This window comes from Gossypium hirsutum, chromosome A01 (assembly GCF_007990345.1).
Source record: "Gossypium hirsutum isolate 1008001.06 chromosome A01, Gossypium_hirsutum_v2.1, whole genome shotgun sequence".
NCBI lineage: Eukaryota > Viridiplantae > Streptophyta > Magnoliopsida > Malvales > Malvaceae > Gossypium > Gossypium hirsutum.
Window position 1 is genome coordinate 43,686,135 of NC_053424.1, and position 24,450 is coordinate 43,710,584.

The 24,450-nt window shown below is 30.5% G+C and overlaps 1 protein-coding gene across 2 annotated transcripts; it reads left to right on the forward strand.

The window, feature by feature from the left end:
- The first annotated feature begins 18,068 nt into the window (after window positions 1-18,068).
- Window positions 18,069-22,515, forward strand: LOC107943609 (uncharacterized). 2 transcript variants are annotated; one of them, XM_016877381.2, is made up of 5 exons: window positions 18,069-18,256; window positions 20,002-20,172; window positions 20,794-21,700; window positions 21,877-22,025; window positions 22,112-22,515. In XM_016877381.2, exons 2-5 carry the CDS (start codon window positions 20,039-20,041, stop codon window positions 22,218-22,220), a joined length of 1,299 nt encoding a protein of 432 aa, XP_016732870.1. In that variant the 5' UTR covers window positions 18,069-18,256; window positions 20,002-20,038; the 3' UTR covers window positions 22,221-22,515. The 2 variants fall into 2 exon arrangements, with proteins under 2 accessions (XP_016732870.1, XP_040967147.1); XM_041111213.1 differs by lacking the exon at window positions 18,069-18,256 and adding an exon at window positions 19,193-19,208.
- The last annotated feature ends 1,935 nt before the right edge of the window (window positions 22,516-24,450 follow it).

The window sequence follows — 24,450 nt, forward strand, 5'->3', positions numbered from 1 at the left end:
TTATGTGCACAAAATTTTTTCAAACTCAATCAATAAAAGACTGAGACATTAATATTAGCAAGATGAATTGTTTTAATTGCATAATTTGAAATTAATTATTTAAGCAAGCAATCTTCCAAACAACAGGTTGCAAGTTGATAACACATACGCAATTATTTTGTAGACAAATCTACCAAAATCATATAATATAAAAACCATCCACATGGTGAATGAATGAGCCCATATTCATTTTAGAAATGTAAGACATTAAAACTTTAGCTATTGAGTTTCTAACAATCAATTTTCATTGAGAACAAGCAACAAATAATAATTTTTAAATTAAAGAATCTTCTGGTTCTTTAATGAATATACATATGAATTCTCAATTAATTTTCGCATCATATATGATCCAGGATGGTCTAACTGATCACGCCAAGTAGTAAATGCATTTATATCAGTAAACTTTTGGTTTACTTTAACATGCGTTTCAATTGTACTAAGTTGTAACAAATTGATAATTTTGCTATCATTGTTTTTACTTTGTATCCACATATAAGTACTATTGTGATTTTTACTACTGAAAATGTCTAAATTAATGTGAAGTCTATAATGCTACTAAGTTAATAAATATAATTTTCAAATAATTATATGCAATATTCACTTCAGGTAATATGCCAAAATCTTCAAATACATGGCATTTGGTCTAATGGTATGATTCTCACTTCATATGCGAAAAGTCTCGAGTTCGATTCAAAATACTTTTAGAACCCTTTTAACAAGAGTTTTGCATAGTCAGTTAACTACCAAGAATAACTTCCTAGGTCATGTATAGAAACAAGCCTATGCTAAATATATCAATAAACATCACATATCAAACATAAAAATATGACATAATGAAAAACAACAATTTTTTTCATAACCATCATCATAAACATGCATGAAATTTAATTCAAAATACAACTATTCAATCTCATAGAACTTTTCATTTACAATTGCTCATGTTATTTCTCTAAATAATTAACAAATGCAATAATATAAAATGTATGAACTACTTTAACAATTATTTAAACTAAATCAAATATGAATAACCATAAAATTCATTGGTTCGTTAACAAAAATTATAAATAAATCAGTTAATATTCATTTTCATGAACAAATGAGATGCTTAACAAAATACGTAACACAAATTTAAAAAGAAGACTATATCAAAATATTTAAATCATATATCAAGTTGATTTAATATCTAAAGGCGTATCTTTTTTTTTTTTGGTTCTACGTTGAGTATTGACGATAAGAAGTAAGCAAATTAAACTTCAGTAGTAGACTTTGAATCCAATTAAAATCTATTAATAGCAAACTTTGCAAGTGGATCTTATTTTCCAAGTGTACAATAGGTACATAATCAATGGCTCTTCATAAATAAATTGTCTCTCTTCTTCAAAAGTTCTTAGAAATTCTTGTTCTTTTCTTACTTTCTTCATTTTTCCACTTCTGGTGGTGAGAAAATTTATTACGACAATCCCATGACTATTATTATAGTCCAATTTGCTACATCCACGTTAAAGATTTTGTCTTTCAAATTTATTACATATTGTTTCATTCTCTTTAGGGAATGATTAGATTTTGTGGTTAAAAACTTTTGTTCAATTATAAGTAATTTTTTTCATGATATTGCTACCGTAGGAGCACATTTGAATCATGAAAAGTTGAATAAGTTCTCTCTTGCAAGGCTCTCATCAGTAATATTTTAATTGAGAACTTATTCTGAATACTGTAGAGTTATATTCACAGTCACAGTTTTAAAAAGCTAGCAATTTTAGGTGCATTTATTCATAATGAGCTTTACATAGATTTACCATACTCTATTGCTTATAAGTAGATCTTTCACAACCAAATATTTCGCTTTCAGCCCCTTAATGAAGATGATGACAAAAGAAGATCACAAAGATAGTCACGATCAATTTAATTTATAACAAGAGTAATAAATATAAATCAATAACCCAGTCCTCTTTTGATTCATATGAAATATAATTTTTCTCCATTCACAATCCCAATATGATATCCATTATAATGAATATATTTTAAAACTAATGCATTAACTATAAAAAATTTTGTGCTTTTTAGATATTGATATATTAGTTTTTCTGGAGTTTTCAACTAATTTTGTACTATCAAATATTAAAATAATATTTGTTTATTTTAGTACGAAATAAGAAAAATATTTTCTATCTGTAATGATAGAATTCATTGCTATATTCTCATATCTTTCCTTAAAGAATATTAAGAAAAACAAAATATTTGGGCGTATGTCACATATGTGGCCAATAATCTTTCATATGACATTGATAACATAGGTTATCTTTACCTTTGGAGAGTAATCTTGAGAATTCTCATTGTTCTCTTATTTGATACTATGTTCCCACTTTTAGTGGTCCATGATTATATCTTTTATTTTCTTTATATTTGCATTCACTTTAGGGAATGCAACAAATCTGGTAAGACAAACTTCTAAACGCCTCCATTGATTTTTTATTTCATAATCATCATCACAAAACATGTGTGGATTTCAAATCAAAACCTATCTATTCATGTTGTCATGATTAGTCTCCTATTATAATAAACATGACATAATAAATAAATCATAGTAAAATATACCTGAGATTCTTTAACATCATTGTTATCACCTTAGCTATTATCACGAGCACTATTACAAGTAGTAAAACAACTTTGTTTTCATAATAACATTTATAATCTAATAGTAAAAAAAAATCATTTAATAAACAAAATCAAAATTTTTGTGTATGATGCTTGAAAGTTATCTGATACACATTGTACCAAATTTCAATACCACATATATGTTATAAAATCTTATGATGCTCTAATCAAATATTTATAAATTTAATTTTAAAAGATATAATACAATAATTTCAAGCATACTTAATAACAATAATTTAATCATAAAAAATTTTAATCATCCAAATATCATACATATTATAATTTAATAAAAGAATCTTAGTTTAAAAGAAACCTTAAAGTAATAATATTTTTCATAAAATACTACCAAAAATCAATTAACAAATGAGAAAAACATACCACGTAAGGATTATATAAATTTATTTGCATAATGATTACCCATAATACGCAGGCCTCAAATGAAAACTGAAATAGCAGTAGCTCTAGAATGCAATTGACAACAACTTAAGTTGTAACGCCCTAATTTTCGGAAATCCTGTGAATGTTGGCATAGGTTTAATTATGTTAGTGGGCCTCTAGAAGGCCCAAGCTTAAGATAGAACCCGGCAATTTTAGTTAATTTTTGTTCCATAAGAAAAAGGGGGTGAAATTATGAAATAGAACCTATGTGAAAATGTTTGAAAATGCTATAGGCTAAATTGAAGTGGCCAAATAAATAGGAGTGCAAAATAGGAGGATTTGCATGACAAACCTCCCATTTTACATGAAGTGGCCAGCCATCATGTTGTTGTAGACAATATGAGCACTTGATATCCATAATTCATGGTACAAATTGATAATGGGTTAGGTAAATGTTCCATGATAATGGATTAGGTAAATATTCCATGATAATGGGTTAGGTAAATGTTCCATGATAATGGTTTAGATAAATGTTCCATGATGGGCATTTCATGTCTTTTGTATTAAAGAATTAAATGGATGAAATATGAAATTTATTAAAAGAAAAAGGGTGAAAAGAACAAAGTTTTGCCCATCTTTGTTCATCATACCCGAAAGTTAGAGAAGAGAAAGGAGAGGAGAAAGCTCTTGAGTATTCGGTCACTAGGAGGAGGAAAATTGAAGGTAAGTCCTTGGTACCTTGCTTCTATTTGAGGTTCATGAGTTCTTCTTGATTCTACCTTAACTCTTGAAGCATATTTTGGTTTTAGTTGTGTTGTGAGCATTTAGTCATGAATTAAAATGAAGGAAATGGTTGTTGTTTCATTTTCTTTTGATGAAAAATGGAAGATAGGTGAAGTTGAGCCAAACAAATGAGCATGCATGTGCCTTAGATGCTAAGGGGAAAAATCGGCTAACATGTTGTGCTTTAAAATGATGAAATGGAGATTATACTTAAGTAAAATCATAGATATGTGATGATTGATTGGTGATATACATGTTTAAATAACAAGCATGCAAGTTAGGTGTGAAAGAGTGATTTGGTAATAAATCTGCTTGGGACAGCAGCAGTAACATGACTTTGGAAAATCACCATAAATTGTGGGAGATGAGTTAGAAGCTTTATAAATTATGTAATTAAAGCTTAATGAGTCTAGTTTCAAATAGAATAAACGAGAACATATTTTGAATTCTTTACAGTGAGAAATTTGATTCGTAATGAAGAGTGGTCAGATTAGTCAAACAGTGAAACATGGGAAACTTTAAGAAAAATCTGGTATTGATTGGCCATACCAAAAATTCTGAAAATTTTATGGATAGAAGATATATGAGTCTATTTTCAGGGAAAATTAACGGCACTTGATTTGGAGTTTCTTAGCTCCAGTTATAAATAATTTAGTGACTGTTGCTCAGGAAGACAACTTGCAGTGAAATTATGATTATGTGGTAAACATTGACAAAAATTTGTTAATGAGTTGCTTATTGTTTTCTTATAAGCTTACTATGATCTGTAGGTGTGGTTGGCCGAATATTGTAAGGGGTTAATATGTAGTTTGTATTTGAATAGTTAGATTAACGTGTTAGTAATCCAATTGTAGGCGGTTCGTGTGTGGATCTCATCAGCATATCGTCGCAAACAGGTGTGTAACTAACACCCTCTTATAGACTAGATCGGCACAAGCCGAAAAGCCGAAATGCCGAAAAGCCGGTATTTTGAGATATTGCGAGTGTGTGAATGCTCATGAGATTAATAGTTTCATGTATATGGTAAATTAAAGTGATAAGACTGCAGAGTGCGCGATTCTGTGCATTTCGATATTTTTGGGCTTAATGGGCCAAAAACGGGATAATGGGCCAACGGGCCCAAATTGGTAAGAAAACGCGGTAAGTGTTTCTGATTGTACGTAAATGACTATGTTATGTATGAAAACCTTAAGAACAGTTAAATTACTTGAATACCCCTATGTATGCAAAATTACCATTATACCCCAAGGGTTACTTTTGACTGAAAAGCATGACGATTTGATTCTGTATGATGTATGCCATGATTATATATCGTTGCATGGGGACTTGGGTTATACTATGGAGGAAGCGTCCTGGTGGCTATGCCACAATTATCTGATCTGGTGGCTTTGCCACATATATCTGTTCTGGCGGCTCTGCCACAATATCTGTATCTGGAGACTTCGTCACAATATCTGGCAGCCTCGCTGCGATTTCAGTGGTGTGTAGCGGTTGGGTGGGTCGAGTAGTCTCCCCACATGATGTAAGGCTGGTACGGGGGTGTTATGGAATCTGGGTTGGGTTTCTGCATAAACATGTAATATCTGTTCTGTTCTGTTATGGGCCTATGGGCTTCATTCTGAAATCTGTTCTGGGCTAAGGCCAACTTATTCTATTTCTGTGGTTTGAGCTGATTTAGACTATGGTTGGGTTATTTTACACACTGAGTTTTCTCAAACTCACCCCTTATTTTTCATCCACGTAGGTAAACCCCAACCATAGTGGGCTTGGAGCTGTGAGGGAATTCGGAGTGGCCACCCGTTCTGAAAGTTTGATTTTCTTCTGGTGAACTGGACATCCTTTTATTTACGTTTGAAGTTTTGGGTTTTTAAATGTAATAAGGCCGCTTAATTATTTTTGATGGTTTTAATATGTATTACTAAGATAGGTATTACTTATTTTAACTGTTGAAATTGGATAGCATTAGGACGCGTTTTCAAAAACAACAATTGATTTCAAAATAACACGACAACAAGTAAAGCTTCCGCAATGAAAATATTTTCCAAAATTAATCACTTTTCCTAAAAATGACTTAATCAAATCGGTTTCCTAGAAATATCCATGACCTTAAGGTGTGGCAATGGCGGTATGCATGTCTAGGATTGGATCCGAAGGGAGCTTGGTACTTAAGCAGTCCGATGGACTCACCACCTCTTTTCCGGTTTCCTACCTGGTGCACAGCTTCCATTCACTTTAACCTATAATGAAATTATCTTTTAAAACACTAAGTAAGTTTTTCTGGATCAACAATATAAAATGTTTTGAACGCTTCGATGTGGCATGTCGGATTCGATCATAACGTCTGGGCCGGGTTTGGGGTGTTACATAAGTAGCAAATTTGATTGGCCGGCTATTGCATTGGTTGTTGCTTGAAATGGGTAAAGCTTAGTGAAAGGGAAAATTATTTTGTGACTTATGGAGAAAAATAATTAAAAGAGAATCATGTTGATAACGTGTTATAAAATAAATAAACAAAGAGTGAAGAACAAAGAAAATGGGAGAGCAAAAGAGAGAGCGTATTTTATTGATCAATCGGAATATTTACAAAGCTTCTCAAAAGTCTCTATTTATAGATATAAGAATTATAAATGAAGTAGATATCTACTTCTAATGACTATTAGAATTTAAAGTACATTAAAACTTATCTTGATGGACATCCACTTAATAAGATATTCATAACAAATATAAAATTTTAAAAAATAAAAATATATAAAATAACTAAATATCAAATTAAAAATAATATAAATATATATTTTTAAAAATAACATGGATAAACTTAAAATAGCTTGAACTAGTCATTTACAAACATGAGTAGACGGATAAAAATTTAAGCTCATATTTAGGATCAAGTGAACTAGTTCAAACATAAAATGCATTAATATCAAGTTTAAGCTTAACCTGAATTGACCCAATGCAACCACGAATTCCTCTAATCTAAAGCAAAACTAAAGCATTTGGATATTATTCTCTATGCTAAAATGGAAAAACTGTATTAAATTTCAATGACACTATATGTTTCCTTTTAAAAAGTCCAAGCTAATGTCTAATTGAGAGGATGTTCCTAGTCTAAGCTATTGTGTGGTTGTTAAAGTGGTGAATATACTTTGGAAATTCTTGTATCAAATTAATAATTTTAATATTACTATTAAAAATTTTAAATAATATTAAACTGGAATAGAGTTAATATTTATTGTATAAAAAAATATCATTTACAATTTAACGAGTTTATATATTTGAAGTATTTAAGGTTTTGTAAATGAAATCTTTTGTTCGGAGTTGATCTACAATTAGAGAAAATAGCTTTCAAGATATTTTTATACAATAAATATTAACCTTGTTACAATTTGGACTTATTTAATTTTTGAATAGTATAGGAACTAAATTGATCCATTTAATAATAGAGGGACTAATTTGATACAACTCCTATAATATAGGGACTTTTAGGGTACTTTAACCCTTTAAAAATCAAAGGGCAAACCATTTAGTTGGTCACCCAAATTTTAAGTGCTTTCATTTTAGTTACCCAAAAAGAAATCCTTGCAATTTTGTCACCATCATTAGTGAACGCTTTCATCTAAGTTACCCAAGCATTAAATCTCCAATGGCAATTGACTGTACATGTTAAATCATGTTCACATCATATTTATGCTTTTATTTTGATCACCTAATTTTTAAGGTGCTTTCATTTTAGTCACTCAAACAAATTATTTTTTAAGTATTGACCTCGATAAAAAAACATTAAGGATTAAAAGGAAAAAGAGATAGAAACTAAAAAAATGCATTAAAATACTGTCAAATTGTACTTGTTTATTTCATTACCAAAAATTTTAATTTTTGCAATACTGAAATTTTATGTTTCAAAATATCAGAATCAATTAAATCAATTGTTGAAAATTTTTTACGCTTGATAATGTCAACAGATTTGTTACTATAATATTGAAATAATTAATTTAATTAATTTAATATCCTCAAATTTAAAATTTTATTTTATATTTCTAAATTATCCTTAAAAAATCAACTCAAATAACTATCTTTAATAATTGTCTACAAAAAAAAATATTATATGATTTTGAATCTTTCATGCTAAACTAAAAGCAAAAGAAAAAAAGAAAAAGAATTGCAATTAATTTCAAGTGACTAGATTTCGTACCATTTGCAAATTTATTGATTTTTGCATGTCAGATATTAATCTAGATATTCTAAGTTGCAATTGGACTAAGTAACAATTGTAAGAAAAATAGAGATGGATACCAAAATTTTGTTCACACAGTTCGAAAACTTTCTACATCTGCAAGGCCTTACCTAGAGAGTTAATCCATTATACTAAATGAGTACAAGTTGTGATTTAAGTTCTACTCACTCACCAAGTAGTAACCTCACCTCTATACTTAGATTAGATAATTCTCCCTCGAAGACTTTCCTCCTTAAAAAACTATTTTACTCAAATCATTTTTTACTTACAATTTTGCACTCAACAATACAATTCTTGTGTAAATAAGTATAATAAAAATAGTCTAAACAAGTCATCCATATATAAGAGTTAATATGTCTTGTTAAGTTATAATCAATTACAATAACTTGATTCCACTAAAGTAGCCACAAAACATGTCTTCGCTACTCTTCTTAAAGTAAAGATCTTTTAGGCATAAATCTCCTTGAAGATCAAATCTTCTATTTTAGGGGATTTGAATTGTATTAAATGTCTTCATCCGATCCTTGCTCTCTTTGATTCTTAGACATTTGTCTTAATGTACAGACCAATTTTGGGCCACCCCCAAAACCCAATAACAAAACCCAATAAACCAAATAAATAAAGTCCAAAGTACAAAACTAAAAGACTAGCCCAACAGGCCCAAATCAACCTAGTCCACTAAACATTTTCCAAAAAAAAGAGGAAACCCTAGCAGCTCCCCAAGCCTCCAGCCGCCGCACGCTAGGCCAACCATGGGCCACCTTGCGCACCACCACCACACCCCGCGCATGCCCTTCTCCTCCATGCGTCTGACACCACCCACACCTGACACCACCCACACCTGACACACCTGTAATAGAGACAAAAACAACAACATGCGAGGGATGGGGGAAAGAATAAACAGAAGAAGACAGGAAATGAATGGAGAAACATGCAAAACAAAAGCAAAACAAGCAGAGAGCAGTGAAAATCACATGTAATCGGCTATAAAAGCCGAAAGAGAATCAATGTAACGGGAGGGGGGTTGGCTTCTTTTTTCGTTTTTGATATTCATTCAAATATATTCAAAGGGGGTCTTTTTTTCTGTTTTTTTCTTTTTCTTATTTTCGGCAGTTTAAAAACAAAGAAGCAGAGAATACAGATTAGTTTTCAGGAGCAACAATAGATCAGTATTGAATATTATCAAAACACCAAGATCAAAGGATTAAAAGCTTAAAAAACCCTAAGGTGATTTCTTTTTTTTTTCTTTCTATTTTAAATTCGGTTTTAAGTTTTTTTAACCTATACATATATTAAAACATAAAAGAAAATACAAAAAAATAAAAAATAAAAAAATATATAAATTTTTACCGCGGTGGCCGGCGCCGGCGCCGGCGAGCCTCCGGTAGCCGTCCGGTGACCGACCTCCTAGCCGGATTCCCCTTCCCCCCTCCCTTCTATCTCCCTTCTCTCTTCCCTCTCTCTTCTTTTTTTTTTCTTTCCCTCTCCCCAAATGATTTTTTTGGTTAGTTTAGGCCTTATATAGCCCTCCAAAACGACGTCGTTTTGGGGGCTACACTTAAGCCCCAAAACGACGTCGTTTTGACCATGCCCGACCCATCCGACCCGACCCGCCAGGAGGATCCGCGTGTTTTGTTTGAATGGGTTATTTATGTGCGCGGTCCTTCCGCTTTTTCAGGGTTTTGCAATTAAGTCATTTTTCTTGTTTCCAATTTGGCCCCATAATTTCTCGCGCTTTTCAATTTAGTCCCCGCTAATGTGCTACGTTTTAATGGAAAGGAATAATTGTTGTTTCGGTCCCCCTATGTTTTGTGCGCGCTCAAATAAGCCCTTTTCTCTTTATTTCCTTTCACATTTGCCCCAAAACTTTGTTATTAGTTCAATTTTAGTCCTTTTTATTTGTTTTTGTTTCTTTATTAAATATTACATTTTTTGTATTTCAATATTATTATTATTATTATTATTATTATTGTACATTAGTGTCTATCTTCATGTATGTATATATATGTAGTAATGTTTTTATTACTTTATTTTAATATTTTTTATTATAATAGCTTTTGTATTTCAATATTATTATTATTTTTATTATTATCATTAACATTACTATATATTCTTATTAGATGTATATATACATATATTACTGTTTTTAATGACTTTATTTTAATATCATTTTATTATATTTACTTTTTTGTATTGTATTACATGGTTATTATTATTATATTTATTAGTGTATGCCTCTTACCTCCGTATATATTTTTTAGTACGTATTAATAGTCAATTTTTTTTATATATTATATGGATAGTTTATATGTAATATCATGTATATATTTTAATATTATCAGTTATATATCTTTATACTATATGATTTCTAATACTATTATTTATATATATATGTATAAGTATGTGTGTAGTGTACGAAATAGTTTTCTTATTATTATTATCATTTCTAAGGTATGTACGTATTGTATATGTTCTATATATGTTATATATATTTTTAATATTACTAGTTATATATAGCTCTTATACATTTCCATGTACATATTTTTATACCATCTTATGTATATATATTCATTGTTTCTATTTCGTGTTTAATTCTAGTATTGCGCTAAATGTCGTATAGATCTTTATCATTTTAATATTATTGTCACATTGGTTATTTGTTTCAATATATGCCTAGCCCTATCATTTATTTATTTTTATTTCATATCAATTTACTTTGCATTATTTCGAAAATCATATACTTGTTTTGCTAATTAATTTCAATAAACAAGGAAATGTACCGATTTAACATTAAGTCATCGAGTTCATCGCTATGTTGGGTGAACGTCAATTGACTCGTGTTAAAACGGCATACCCTTCTCAAAAACCGGAATAAACTAAAATTTCTCGTTTTTTTCGGATCATAGCTAAACTTTACATTGAATTCGCATTTTTGAAAATTAAGACAACATGTGTTTATGAGATACCAATTTTTGGGCATCGCGAGGGTGCTAATACCTTCCTCGCGCGTAACCGACTCCCAAACCCTAATTTTCCTCTGGCTTTTAACGTAGACCTAAATCCAGCCTTCCTTTTGTTTTAAAAAAAATGAATCTAATAGGTGTCCGATCACACCTAGGAAAAGGATCGGTGGCGACTCCCTCTTTATTTTAAAATCAAACTTCAGTTTTCAAACTTTTTCACTAGATTGCCACAATTAGCGACCCGAAACCAATTTTTACGTCGCTACACTTAAGTAATAAGCAGCTAATAATTCTCATGATTCAACACTTTATGGTCTATGTTAACTTTGATGTCTCAAACTTTTGATATAACAACATTTAAGATAAATTTTTATTTATATTTCCTAAGTCATTTGGTGAAAATAATTACTGAAAATTTTGTTAAACATTTTAAAAGCATTTCAAAGACTTCTAAAAGTACTAAAAAACACGTTTTAAATATGTTTTAATTTATCTAAATGTCTTTGAGTTAATCCAAACTGTTTTTAAGTGTTATAAACCCATTTTATACAAGTTTGTGAAGTTGTATCTATACTTGGAGGAAGTTCTATCAATAGAAGCAAGTCAGAGAGCACCCTAAATATTCCTCTAGACTTCTATCGATACTCAAGGGGACTTCTATCGATACAAGTTCACTTCTACCTATACATTTTGTGGGTTTTATCAATACAAGTCTGTCAGCAATGCTTCTAACGACTAGAAACTATCCCCAATGGCTATAAACAATTGCAAATTTTCCCTTGTCATATATACACATCAAGAGCACATCAAGATACAAGAGATGAACATTCAAGCATGAAAATCAAGAGAGAAACCTTCAATTATTTATTTTCTTCATTTTCTCTTGTACATTTTCATTGAGAGTTTATTGTAATATCTTTTCTCACTCTCAAATCTTTGTATTTAGAGTTTCAATTTGCAAACTCAAACCTACTAGAGGTTTATTATTAGTTTGCTCATCTTCTATTTGTTGTAAAGAGCATACCAGGTTTTTGAGGTATAAAACCTTAAGCAGATTGTAAACGGTTTCTAGTTGAGCTACATGTAACAACTCGTTTTTTAGTTGTTTCGAGACCACAATTCTGACAAGAGAGCCCATAGATATATTTAATTAATATTTATGAATTAAATATATATAATAGTGAATCGTAATTTAATAGATTTTATTAATTTGTCAGTTAGTCAAGGTATAAGTGGTGCGTACTGAAAGTCAAGTAGTTTTGGAAAATGAGGTATTGGGACCTCATTTCTATAAACCGAGCCCATGAATACTTTTAGTAAATATTTACGGAGCTTTTAAATTGGTGAATTGAAGTTTGGTCCAAAAATTTTAGCGATTGAATAGTTAATTAAGGAAAAAGATCAAATAATAAAAGACGTAAAATTTGATGTTTATTGAATTTTATTAATTAAAATATTTATTTAGTAAAAGTGGGAGGACTTAAATGATATTTTGACCATAATGGATTGGCATGGGCGGCTAAGACTTTATTTTACTTAAAATTATATGATAAAATTTATATTAAATTAAAATTAAAAGTTAATAAAACATAAAAATAATTAGAAACCATCATCTTAATTTTCTCTTAGCTCCAAACTGAAACACCATTGAAGAACATCTAGGAGCTTTCGGTCAAACAAAAATTCATGCATGTAAGTGAATGTTTTACCCGTTTTTAGTATATTTTATATTTTTGAGATTGATGAAACTAGGTCCAACTAGAGGTGTTCATGAGTCCGGCCCAACCAAAACTTTAGGCCTGTTTGTTAGGCACGGGCCCGACCCGACCCGAAAAATGGATCTAACATTTTGCCCAAGCCCGTCCCGGATAAAAAGCTAAAACTCGGGCCCGACCCAACCTGCCTATATTAATTTTTTATACTATTTATTATACAATTTTTTTAAAAAATATAGTACATCAAAAATACTAAAAATATTAAAATAAATGTTTCCCAACAAATTGAAAATAAATGAAAAAATATATGTATACTTAAATAACATTAACAAATTAAAAATAAATTAAAAAATATATGTATACTTAAATAACATTAAGATATGTGCAACTTAACAAACAAATGCTCTAAAATAGTAACAAAATTAACAATAAAAGAGTTATACAATATCTAAATAATAACAACAAAATAGTAACAACATAATAGTGAAATATTAGCAAAATAGTGAAAAAAAAATAACAAGAAAATAGCAAAAAAAAAGAAGAAGAAAAAACAACAGTTTTTTTGCATATTCGAGCCAGGCCAAGCCCGAGCCAAAAAAGCCTTACCCTTATTTTTTTGTCCAAGCTCATTTTTCGGGCCTATAGTTTTACCCAAACCCTCTCACTTTTCGAGTGGGCCTTTGGGTGGACAGGTCTAGGTCCAACTAACTCGTATCTTCGTTTTCAAAACTGTTAAAGATTTTTAAAGTTTCCATTGATTAAAATTGAAGTTTTTGATGTTTAATAGTTTGATTATAAGCTTAATTTGTCAAGTAAATTTTGTTAGTTTTGCATATAGGTACTAAAATGAAAATTTGATGAAATTCTCATGAGGTTTCTGTAATTTAGGTTTAGAGGGATTTCGAAGGACATAATTGAAATCAAAATGAAAAACGAAGTTCAGTTGTGAAAGTTATAATAGCTTTGGTTTAGGGACTAAATTGAATAAAATGAAAAAGTTTAGGGGCATTCGAATAATAAAATTAAATTGATATATACTTATAGTAGGATTACATAAGATGTTTGGAATTGATAAATTAAATTGAATTATTGAATAGATTGAAAATTGGACCAAATTGAATATAATTAAGTAAATGGCAAAACTTGTTGATTAGTCCTTAGAGAGTTGTTTGTTTGTTGTCTTGACCAGGTAAGTTCAAACGGTATGTTTGTGTTAAATTGTTATACATTTAGAATTATAATTGTAATTATGTTTAATTGAAATTTTAATTATTTATAATTCAGTACAAAAAAGGTGAGATAGAGGATTAAATTGAATACGATAAATTGCAAATTGAAATAATTATGGAATTGACCTTAAGTTGGACTGAAATAGGATATGTTGTGTGATGATGTGATGAAATGAGCTAAATTGATTTGATTTAGACAGGTTGATAGTGATAAAGACTGAAGTAAATATATGTGAAAGTATGATATAATGTTGTAAACATGAAATTGAATCAGTATGGTTATGTGACGTGCTATTAGTTTTGCGAATTTATTGTTTGGTTGATGAAATTATGTAACGAAATTGAGAAACTGTTACCCCATTAAATTTTCAGGAAAAGTCGGATATAGTTGGCATGCCACAAAATAGGAAGAGTTCAGAGTTATACGACTAAGTGTCGAGAAGTGTTGGGCACCTCATTTGTCGGTTATATCCACCAGCACAAGGTGCAACTTATTATTTTCGAATTTACCCGACAAGCACTAGGTGCCAAATTGATTTGTTGGTTGGATCCGTGTATCTATCCAAGTCCGAGTTAGGTCAATAGATGAGAAGTATGTTTGGATGATGTGCATTAAGTTTAAGGGTTAAACTTTAAATTGTTATTGCTTGGTTAATATTAGATGGGATACCGAATCTGTGTATGTGTCTATGAGGAATGAATATAAATTAGGGTTACGATGATTGAATTATTTTATTTGCTTAGTTGGAGCTCAAGATCAAAGGGAGCCAAGTTCAGCCAAAGGAAAAGCGAAAGCAGTTGAGTAGCTGATCGGAGTTGTTCATCCGACTAAAAAGGTAAGTTCCTAAGTAATTTAGGTTACGATTAATAATGCACATAAATGACACAAAATAGGTTAGATAAGAAACCATGGTATGTATGAGTTTTTGAAAATCGAATGTGAGATTTATTGACCTATTTATGATATTGTGGTAGCTATAGATAAGAAATTTCAGCACTATGTGCGCAAGGTTATGCAGCACCATATGTGCAAAAACTAAGTGGCACTATGTGTGCGAGACTACATGGCACTCTGTGTGCGAGGAAACGTGGCACTATGTGTGCGAATAAGTAAGAGCACTATGTGTGCGGACTTTTAAATCGAGCACTAAGTGTGCGACATCGATTGTGGAGAATTACTTGTGCAAATGGAAATTATTAAAACATTAAATTGGGAGAAATGAAATGTGCATGGATACTAGACATGGGATTTGATTTTAATCTGTATATTAATAGAAAATGCTTGGGAAGAGAGAAAGAAGAGAAAGGTAATCGGTTCAATTAGTATATAATTGAACAAAGATATAAATTAGTGATAAATAAATCTAAATGGATTGGAGATTTGATTGATAGATGGAGCGGCTTGATTTGTGTTTTATTTAAATAATTGAACATTGTTTGTCATTTATATATGTATATACGCCAATGATTTGTATATGACATTTACCATAGTATATTCAATTTGTAATTAAATGGTGTATGAGTACATAGTGAATTCGGGTAAGTGTGTACAAAATTCATAATGCACACATGTGACATAAGATTTCCTTATGATATCATGTTTGAATTCGGCTAATATTGGATTAAAGCTTTATTCTTTTTTTTTTGTTAAGATAATTGGATCATTACATTCTTGAAATTTCTTAGGACTTATTGAGTTAATAACTCACTTGGTGTGTTATTGGTTTTGTATAGATCATCTTGTCGAGGAAAGCTTGGAAACCGTTACGAAGTCATCGCATCTTTTGACCACCTTTTTGGTATCTTTGTTTAAAACTCTAGTAGACATTATGGCATGTATAGAATGATATTTTGGGAGGTTGCTATTTTGATAGTATTGTATATAAAGCCATGTGAATATGGCTAAAGTTCTATGTATGGATTTGATAATGGTTTAGATATAAATCTTGAAGTGAAATCAACTTGACTTATAAGTTCATATTGTGATATGAGTGTAATTATGTTATGCTTGAACTAACATGTTAAGCATTTGAGATACATATTATGTATGTGTATTCGGTCAAGAGGAGAAAAATCACCAAATGAATAGAAAAGTTTTAGTTGTATGATGTTATACATTAAGCTCAAGTCCTTACACTTTTACCCTTTTTGTATGTGGTGTTACAGTGTTACCGTTTTAGCCTCAATTAATTATAAAGTTTATAGGCTAAAGTCCAGGTTCTTTTAAAAGAAAAACCAAAATAAATTGCAAGAGCCAAAACTTAAACCCTGACTCCCTTACAACTTTAATGACGCCCCAACCACTAAACCACATGTTTCCTTGCAACATTTATTTAACACAATAATTTAGAAGGCCTTCATTCAAGCACTCAAGGTTTTATTTACTTAAAACCAAAATTTTTGCTAAAGCCCAAGTTTGAACCCAAGACTTTTCCAACTCCTCTCAAGACCCTTAACCACTTGAGCAAACATTTAATTGTGTCATTTCCTTGCACAATTAAATACTTATATACAACCTCCTTACGGACCCATACTCAAGGCCCAATACTTCTAGGCCTAAATTCGAGGTGTTACAAAAGATAATTTTTTAGTTAGTGATTTTTGTTGTTGCGGATAGGGTTCCTTGGCATTATTAGGCTTAAGTTGTGTGCACACCTTGCAAGTGGTGTTTCTTCTATTATACAAAGATGGGAGGTAGCTGTGGTGCTGATTTCTTCTACAACAATCTACTTTTTTATTTTTCTAACATTTTAATCTTGTTTCTATAGTGGAAATTTGAGTTTGATTTTTTTTTTATTTTAAAAATCATGTTATGGTAGATTAGGTGGAAGAATTCAAGTGTTTGCAGCTGTGAAGGGGCTGATCTTAATCACAATAACCAAATGGACTTTGTTCTTAGCCGTAGAGCTTTCATGGCAATGGCTGTGGAAGGCATAGGCCAACACATTTTTAAACTTGGTATCCTCCACGTACAATATAAAAAAGGTAAATGTGAATTTAGCCCTTAATGTTTACTTGTTTTGCCGTTTTGGCCCTTAACATTTAAAATTTAGTCAATTTGTTTTTTTTATTTTTTATGGAAAAACTGATTGAACTGTTAAAATTTTAACGAACATTGATGTGTCCACTAGCATGGTAGTTCACATATAATTTTTTTTAAAAATAACTTAAAAAAATAAAAACATTTAAGAAATCAACAAATTTAAAAAAAGTTCATAAAAACTTTTAAAAAGTTTATTCATGTTAGTATTGAAGTATACTAAAATGTCATATGAGCTGCCATGTCAATGGCATTAAAATTTTAACAGTTCAATCGAATTTTTGGTCAAGAAGCAAACAATTTGACTAAATCTTAAATGTTAATGGCCAAAATAACCTAAAAAAAGAATAAAAACCAAAATAACCAAATGAGTAAACATTAGGAGCTAAATTTATCTTTGTGCCTTTAATTTTTACAATCGATACAAGCCCTATGTCTTCTTTGACACCTAGGCTTTTCTTTTCATTTTTTTATTATGTTTGTAAATGGTTAAATTTTAATTTTGATCTTTATACTACGCCTGAATTTAATATTTATTTTTCATACTTTATTCTTTTATATAATCTAGCATGTCAATTTTTATAATTTTATTAGTTATTTATATAAAAAGAATGTACTATAACGACAAAATTTAGTATTGACCCCTCTACTTTTTTAAAGTTTAAGATTTAATCTATAATAATTATTTTAATAAATATATATTACAATTTTAATAAATAATTATAATTATAATTAAAAATTTGAAGCCCAACAAAAGGGGGTAAAATATTCTAGTTTTAATAATTTTAATGTATTCTCAATTTAATATATTTTTTTGAATTATATATTTTTTGAATTTTTGTATTTTCTTAAATTTTTTGAATTCTTTAGAGTAAGGATCAAATTGACATAAATATGTAAATATTAAAAGTTAAATTAGAACTAAGGAGTAATGTACATTTTCAAATATATATTTTATTATTAGATAATAATTTAAATATATATTTTAAAATTGAAAAAAGCCCTAAATAATTATCAAAACATTTTCAAATAACAATACAAGCAATGTACCAGCCGCCGCCCAGACCTCCAACAGAAACCAATAGTAAAATGGGGACACTGTTGTTCCTCACTGCTAATTTATTTACAATAATTTTTTAGGGTTTTAAAACCTTTTTTATAAACCCCAAATAGCATTAAAAAGGAAAACGAAGAAATTCCCATTCTGTCTATCTTCTCTTTAGGTGAGCACTCATTCTCAGCTCCATTTTATTTATTTATTTGGGTGATCTTTGAATTTCATTTTCATTTATGAAATCTGATTATCTTCTTACTTTCACTTGCTCTTAAAGTTCATTTGTCTAAGCTGTTTCTTTTTTTTTTTTTTAATTTGGCCTAAAATGACTTATTTTTGTTATTGATCATTGAAGTAGCTTTTTTCCAGTTTCAACACTATTTGATGTTGGTTTTACAATGCCTAGTGCTTGAGAAGGAGTGGGTCTTATTCATGTTACTTAAATACCGGGGAAATGATTTCTCGAAAAAAAAGAAAAGAAACTGATGCAATTTGGGTTCAATTTTAATCTTTTGATTTTTTTTTTTAATTTTAAGTTCTTTTGCTCAAGAGGCTACACTTTGAATTCACCTGGCTTGAGTAAGGCTCCATTTGCTTTTTTTTTTTTAATAGAAATTTTTTGGGAGAATCAGTAACTAGAATTGGAATTTCATGGGGAGTGACATAAATTAATTTTCTTTAATTTAGAGTACCATTATGATTACTATTGGAGGTTAGATTTTTATCCATTTTACTCAAACTAAGAAATAACATTCTTATAGAAAACAAAGTGCAAATAGTGGATAAAAAGATGTGAGTACCAGCGAGGCCTAAGTTTTGAGTGTTCATAACTAGGAATAAAAAAGCCAATAGTTTACCTAAGAAAAGTTGTATAATGTTGAATCAACAGCTTGAAGGCTCATGAAGACTTTAGCATGTGATAAATGGGGAGTTAGCTGTTAGTTAACTGAGGGAGTTAGATGTTAGTCAGCTGTTTTGGTTGTTAAGCAGTTAATTCAGTTGTAGTTAGTTAGTTCTTTAGCAATTAATCAGTTTATGTATAAGTAGATTAGAATGTGTACATTCTGAAAGTAATGTTGATCGAAACAGAGTGTTATCTCATTATCATCCTGTCAATGTTTGTATGGTTTTCATTCTTTTCTTTTCATCTATTGTTTTCTATCTTTCTCTTCTCAAGATTTTCATTCTCAATCTAGATTTCTTGCATGAATTAAGCATCTCTCATACTGGTTTTATAGTTACTAGATTGACTTTGAACTGCTGCTTTTGAAAACTTTGGGATTTCTCATACTGGTTTGTAATGATAATTGTGTCTTTCTATATTTTTGTTGCTACTTTTTATAATGTTGGCATTATTCTATATCAATTTGTTTTTGCTTATGTTTTAAGTATGTTGGTATTACGGTTACATTTGGCCTTTTTGAGTTTATGATAGAGTCAAGAGTTAGCTTTTGAATACCTTTTTTATTTTCAATATCAGGTAGCTCCAAATTATCGTTTTTTCTAATTTGAGAATTCGATAGTAAGACTTTATTATTAGATTTTAGATTGGATTTTCATTACATTAGGACGTAAAGCAGATATCCACTACTTTGCAAAAATATTTGGAGGATCTTGCAAATGGAAAGTGTTTGTCCTTTATATCATAATTGAGTGTTAACATCATCATTATCTAAAATATAAAATATAAAATATTCTTCTTCATTTTTTTTTTTGTGTGAATTCTTGAGTTGCTGTTAGTCTTATCATTATCTAAAATATAAAATAATATATAATCATGGTGCACTTGCTAATAATTGAGTGGCTGTTCTTGCACTCTGCCCTTCTGGACTGCGTAATTTGAGCTCATTATGAAAGGGTTTATGTTTATGGATTAGACTTTTCTGATCTTGATCTTGGTTCTGTATTCTGTAGGTTGTAATGCTGTAAGCTGGTAAACCTTCTTATCCTCATGCATGCTATAAAAGGTGGGTGGGTTGGGCAAACATTTGCTCTAGCTAAGTGCAATGAGTCCGGAGGGAAGAAGACTCGGGTTCGGCGTTCAAAGGAGGAAAGGAAGTCAATGGTTGAATCTTTTATAAAGAAGTAATCTCACATAGTTCCTCTTCCTTTTGTTTGCTACTACTGATGAATTTAATTATTTCATCTTAATTTAGTCTTTACCAGGACCGGTTTTCTCTTTTGTCATTCCAATCCACTTCTATTTACCCTGTGACATGGTAGTCATAATGGAATTCTTGTGTATATAGTAGGGCATTTGCCTAAATGTATTATATTTCTTTGAAGACTGTATGCTAAGACACATTTGGCTTTCTTTTCAAAGTTCAAACTGGACTTTCTTTGTTTGATATAAGGATTTTTGTGCAAATATAAATGTAAAATGTTGCCGTCAGCATACTTGGTAGTAAAAGTTGAAATATGACCTCTTGCTAACTTTGTTGATATGATTCTTTGCTGTTATTCATGGGGGAGCATCATTTATGGTTCATTTAACATGCCACATTAGATTTTTAAACCTATGTAGAATGTGGAAGAGTTCAATTTCCATGTTGGATTCAATTTGGTGTACCCATTTCTATAAACCTTGTACTTCTTTTATTTCCTTTCACGTGGATTTTTAAACTTATAGGCTATTTTTCTCTTCGATTTTAAACTTACTAGAAGATTTCCTGTCTTAAAACTCACCCATTGATGAACTTGTCGCAGGTATCAAGAATCAAACAATGGGAATTTTCCATCTCTTAACCTCACCCACAAGGAAGTTGGTGGGTCTTTCTACATAATACGGGAGATTGTGCGAGAGATAATTCAAGAAAATAGAGTGTTGGGTCCTGCTAAGTTGACTGAAGGGGAACATGACATTGATCGGTTCTTGCAACAAAATCCACTGGGTTCCATTTCAACTCCACCTGAACCTCTTCTGTCCGAACGATCAAATGGAAGTTCTTTTGTTCCTAGTCATCATGAGGATGGAAGTGATGAATCGGTTATGATTACTAATGGGAATTCTATGGAATCTGAATATAAAGAGTTTGGCAGTGAAAAAATTATTAATGGGAATCTTATTGATGTGACAAATGGAACTGATAAAGCAGCCCTTGTAGACGGGCAAGTAATTGAACCTCCTGAAAGTGATAAAAGTAAGAAGGAAACAGATGCATTCACATCTAAAGTCATTCAAGTAGAAGCAGATATAGTAGTAGAGACATTTCCCTTGCGGCCTGTTGCTAAACCAACTGACAGCATCAATGGAATGTCTAGCGAAGTTGGGAAATTAAATGAAAATTTGGATAAAACGGAAAATGGGAAGCTGAATGTGAGTCAAGAAAATGGTAGTTTTAAGTTGGATGGTATGAATTCCTCTGAGGTTTCTGTGTTGACAGATGATGGTAAAGAAGTAGAAAACAATGTGGATTTGTTGTTGGAAAAGAATTCCAATTTAACAGATAAGAAAATGGTGGAAAGCATTTCAGATCCGTTATCAGAAAGCTCAGAATGCTCGATTGGGGAAAATGCTAAGCTTGATACTCCCAATGGTGCAGCATTAGAGGTCTCTCGTACTGATACTTTAATGTCGGATACAAATGAACAAAGCAAAGCAATTGTTGGAGAGGTGAGCTTTGGTCCAAAACCTTTGTGAATGTCTATGTCTGATATCAAGCAACAAAACATCGCTTAATATGCATGATTTAACAGTTTTTGTCTATTAGCATGTGAATGTTTGTTTGCCTTTGCCTATATTCACTAATTATAAGTTTGCTTAATATGCATGATTATGTTTTTCATCAGGCAATAAATGTTTCAAATGGTGTCCACCCAAAAAATCATGGCACTTATGAGTCAACATCGGAGAGGGCCGTTGCAGTTGAAAGTAAAGTTGACGCGCAGCATGTCAACTCAAAGAAAGGAAGCAGTAAAACATTAGACCGAATTAATCTGTAAGTATCCTTAGTCTTTGCTCATTATATTTTTGAAGTCGAATTTATAGAGTTCCTTAGGGTATTCCATTGGTTTCTATGGACAGTGAATCATGGGAAGGGACATCGAAAAGCAGTGCAGAATCTGAAACTAACCCCCTTTGGACTATCTTTAAATCCTTTGTTACCGCCTTTATAAACTTCTGGTCTGAGTAACAGTTCGCAGGAGAGCGATACAAATTTTATTAGGGATTAGTAACTACTAGAGCGTGTTGTTCTTTTCTGTTGTGTTAGCCTATTAAATGTTTGCACCATACTAAGTACTGTTTACGATATTACAAGAGTTCTGGGGGTATATCGGTGGCTCATGGACTGAACTAGATATGGCATCTAGTGATATGGTTATATAGTTTAGTGCAATGTTCCTTCGGTCTATTGGAACACAATGGTGCTATTTTGTGAACAGAATTAGCTTGAATTTCAAATGCAATCAAAGGTGATATGTTTTGTATATCGTTCGGTGATATCCCTGAGTATGTAGGATGACAAGTATGAAATGTGCAGGCAGGGGAAATATGACTCTCTGAGTCCCTGTTTTCTATCTGTTTTCGGGTATATATCAACATAAAAATCAGAGACATTTAATATTTACATTATGGACTTCTTTATATAATCTCGGACAATATGCATTTAATCACCCTTGAACTCATATCTTTTTAGTTATTACAATAGCAACGAGATCAGTTGAGTTAAGATTCAATCGGTACAATATCAACTTATCAAATTTATTGAGAGTAGTTAATGAATCGGTAACATGAATATAAAATCAACCAAAATTAATGTTTTATTTTGGGTATTTGAGATAAGGTTACATTTGGAACCATTTGGATTTGAATTTTATTTTGTTATATAAATTATGGGACAAATACAAATTACTTGAGATTCAATATAATTATATCACTATAGCTTTTTTTATATAATGCTTTTCTACATTTGGATATAAATTTTTTTGGTGCAAGTTTGGCTTTAAGTTTGGTAATTGTTCATTGAGGTTTGAAATTTTTTTGTTCGAGTTAGTTTTGATATTTTCTTGAAAAAAATTAGATAAAAAAAAATCAATTTTAAGACTTAACTTATACTAAAAAAGTTTAAACTCTAATATGAGAAAAGTTGCTAAATTTGGACCCAAAAGAGTGATTTAACCTTTCTAAAATTTAAAGGGCTTGAAGTTTGAAGATCTAAAACCTAGAAAGCAAGAGATGGTTATCCAACTGTTCTCCATTATTATTGCCAGCTTTAAGCGAAGGGCTTTGTCACAACAAGTTTTCAAATAAAATTAAAAATTCAGTTGATAAATTTAAAAAAAAAATGTAAAAGTTTCGGTTAAAAATGAGGTTTTAAAATTCAATCATTTTTATTAAGTGGTTAACTATAAAAGGTATCATTCTAAATTTTATTTAAAAGCCTATTTTGCATGGCGTAAAAAAAAAACGATGAATCCATAAAAAAAATCCAATGGTATTGTGACATGTGTCTATGTTTTCCCATATCATCATATTGTTTTGGTAAATTTTGTTTTTTTAATAAAAAAACATATATTAGTTTTAAGAGTGAGTACTTTATACACTAACAGCATATATATATATATATTATTTTACAAGCAACTTTAAGAATTTACATGTATTTTTTAAAATATTTTACTATGCCTTTATAAAATATTTATCAACCTCATGACTTTACTTGTGGAGTAATTATCTATCAATATACCAAATAAATTTTTAAATTTGTTAAAAGGTATTTTACTCTCCCTCAAAAAGTAAAATACATTTATCCTTCAAAATCAAATATGTTGTTTTTGAACAGGTCCTTTGAATTCTCAATATTTTACTATTAAGATGAGTATTAAATTTAATTTAATATTAAATATATTAAAATAATATTATTTTTGGAATAGTTAATCTGAAATCAAATTCTCTGGTAGAGTTCCAGTAGGATTGTATGCTCAACCATCGAAGACGTGCCATCGATCATTTCCCAGCCGCAGGAATGTCGCCGTTGTAGTAGTCGACACATCGAGCTGGTTCGATTTTTGCCGGTTTGCTCCTAACCAGTGATAGCCCGACGGTCCAATCTAGTCATCGATGGGACCGTCGACCTAATTTCACATACCAAGCCCAGTCTGACCAGTTTTCGGGTTTTTATCTCAGTTTTGGGCTCCCGAGCCCAATTTACAATCTTAGATCAAATTTTCAAGTTCAATTACCCATTGGACCAATTGTTTGACTTGAAAATTAATTTTTAAAAATATCATATTGATTTTAATTAATTTGATTAATTTAATTTTACTTGATGAAAATTAATTTTCTAAAAAATCACTTAGATTTTCCAAATTAATTTTTTAAAGAAATTTTTTAATCAAATTCTCTAGTTGAACAATTTTTACGAC

Coding starts and splice junctions, on each gene's coding strand:
- LOC107943609 (XM_016877381.2), top strand. CDS start 20,039: ATGCATGCTATAAAAGGTGGGTGGGTTGGGCAAACATTTGCTCTAGCT. Junction 21,701..21,876: donor GCAAAGCAATTGTTGGAGAG/GTGAGCTTTGGT, acceptor GTTTTTCATCAG/GCAATAAATGTTTCAAATGG. Junction 22,026..22,111: donor ACATTAGACCGAATTAATCT/GTAAGTATCCTT, acceptor TTCTATGGACAG/TGAATCATGGGAAGGGACAT.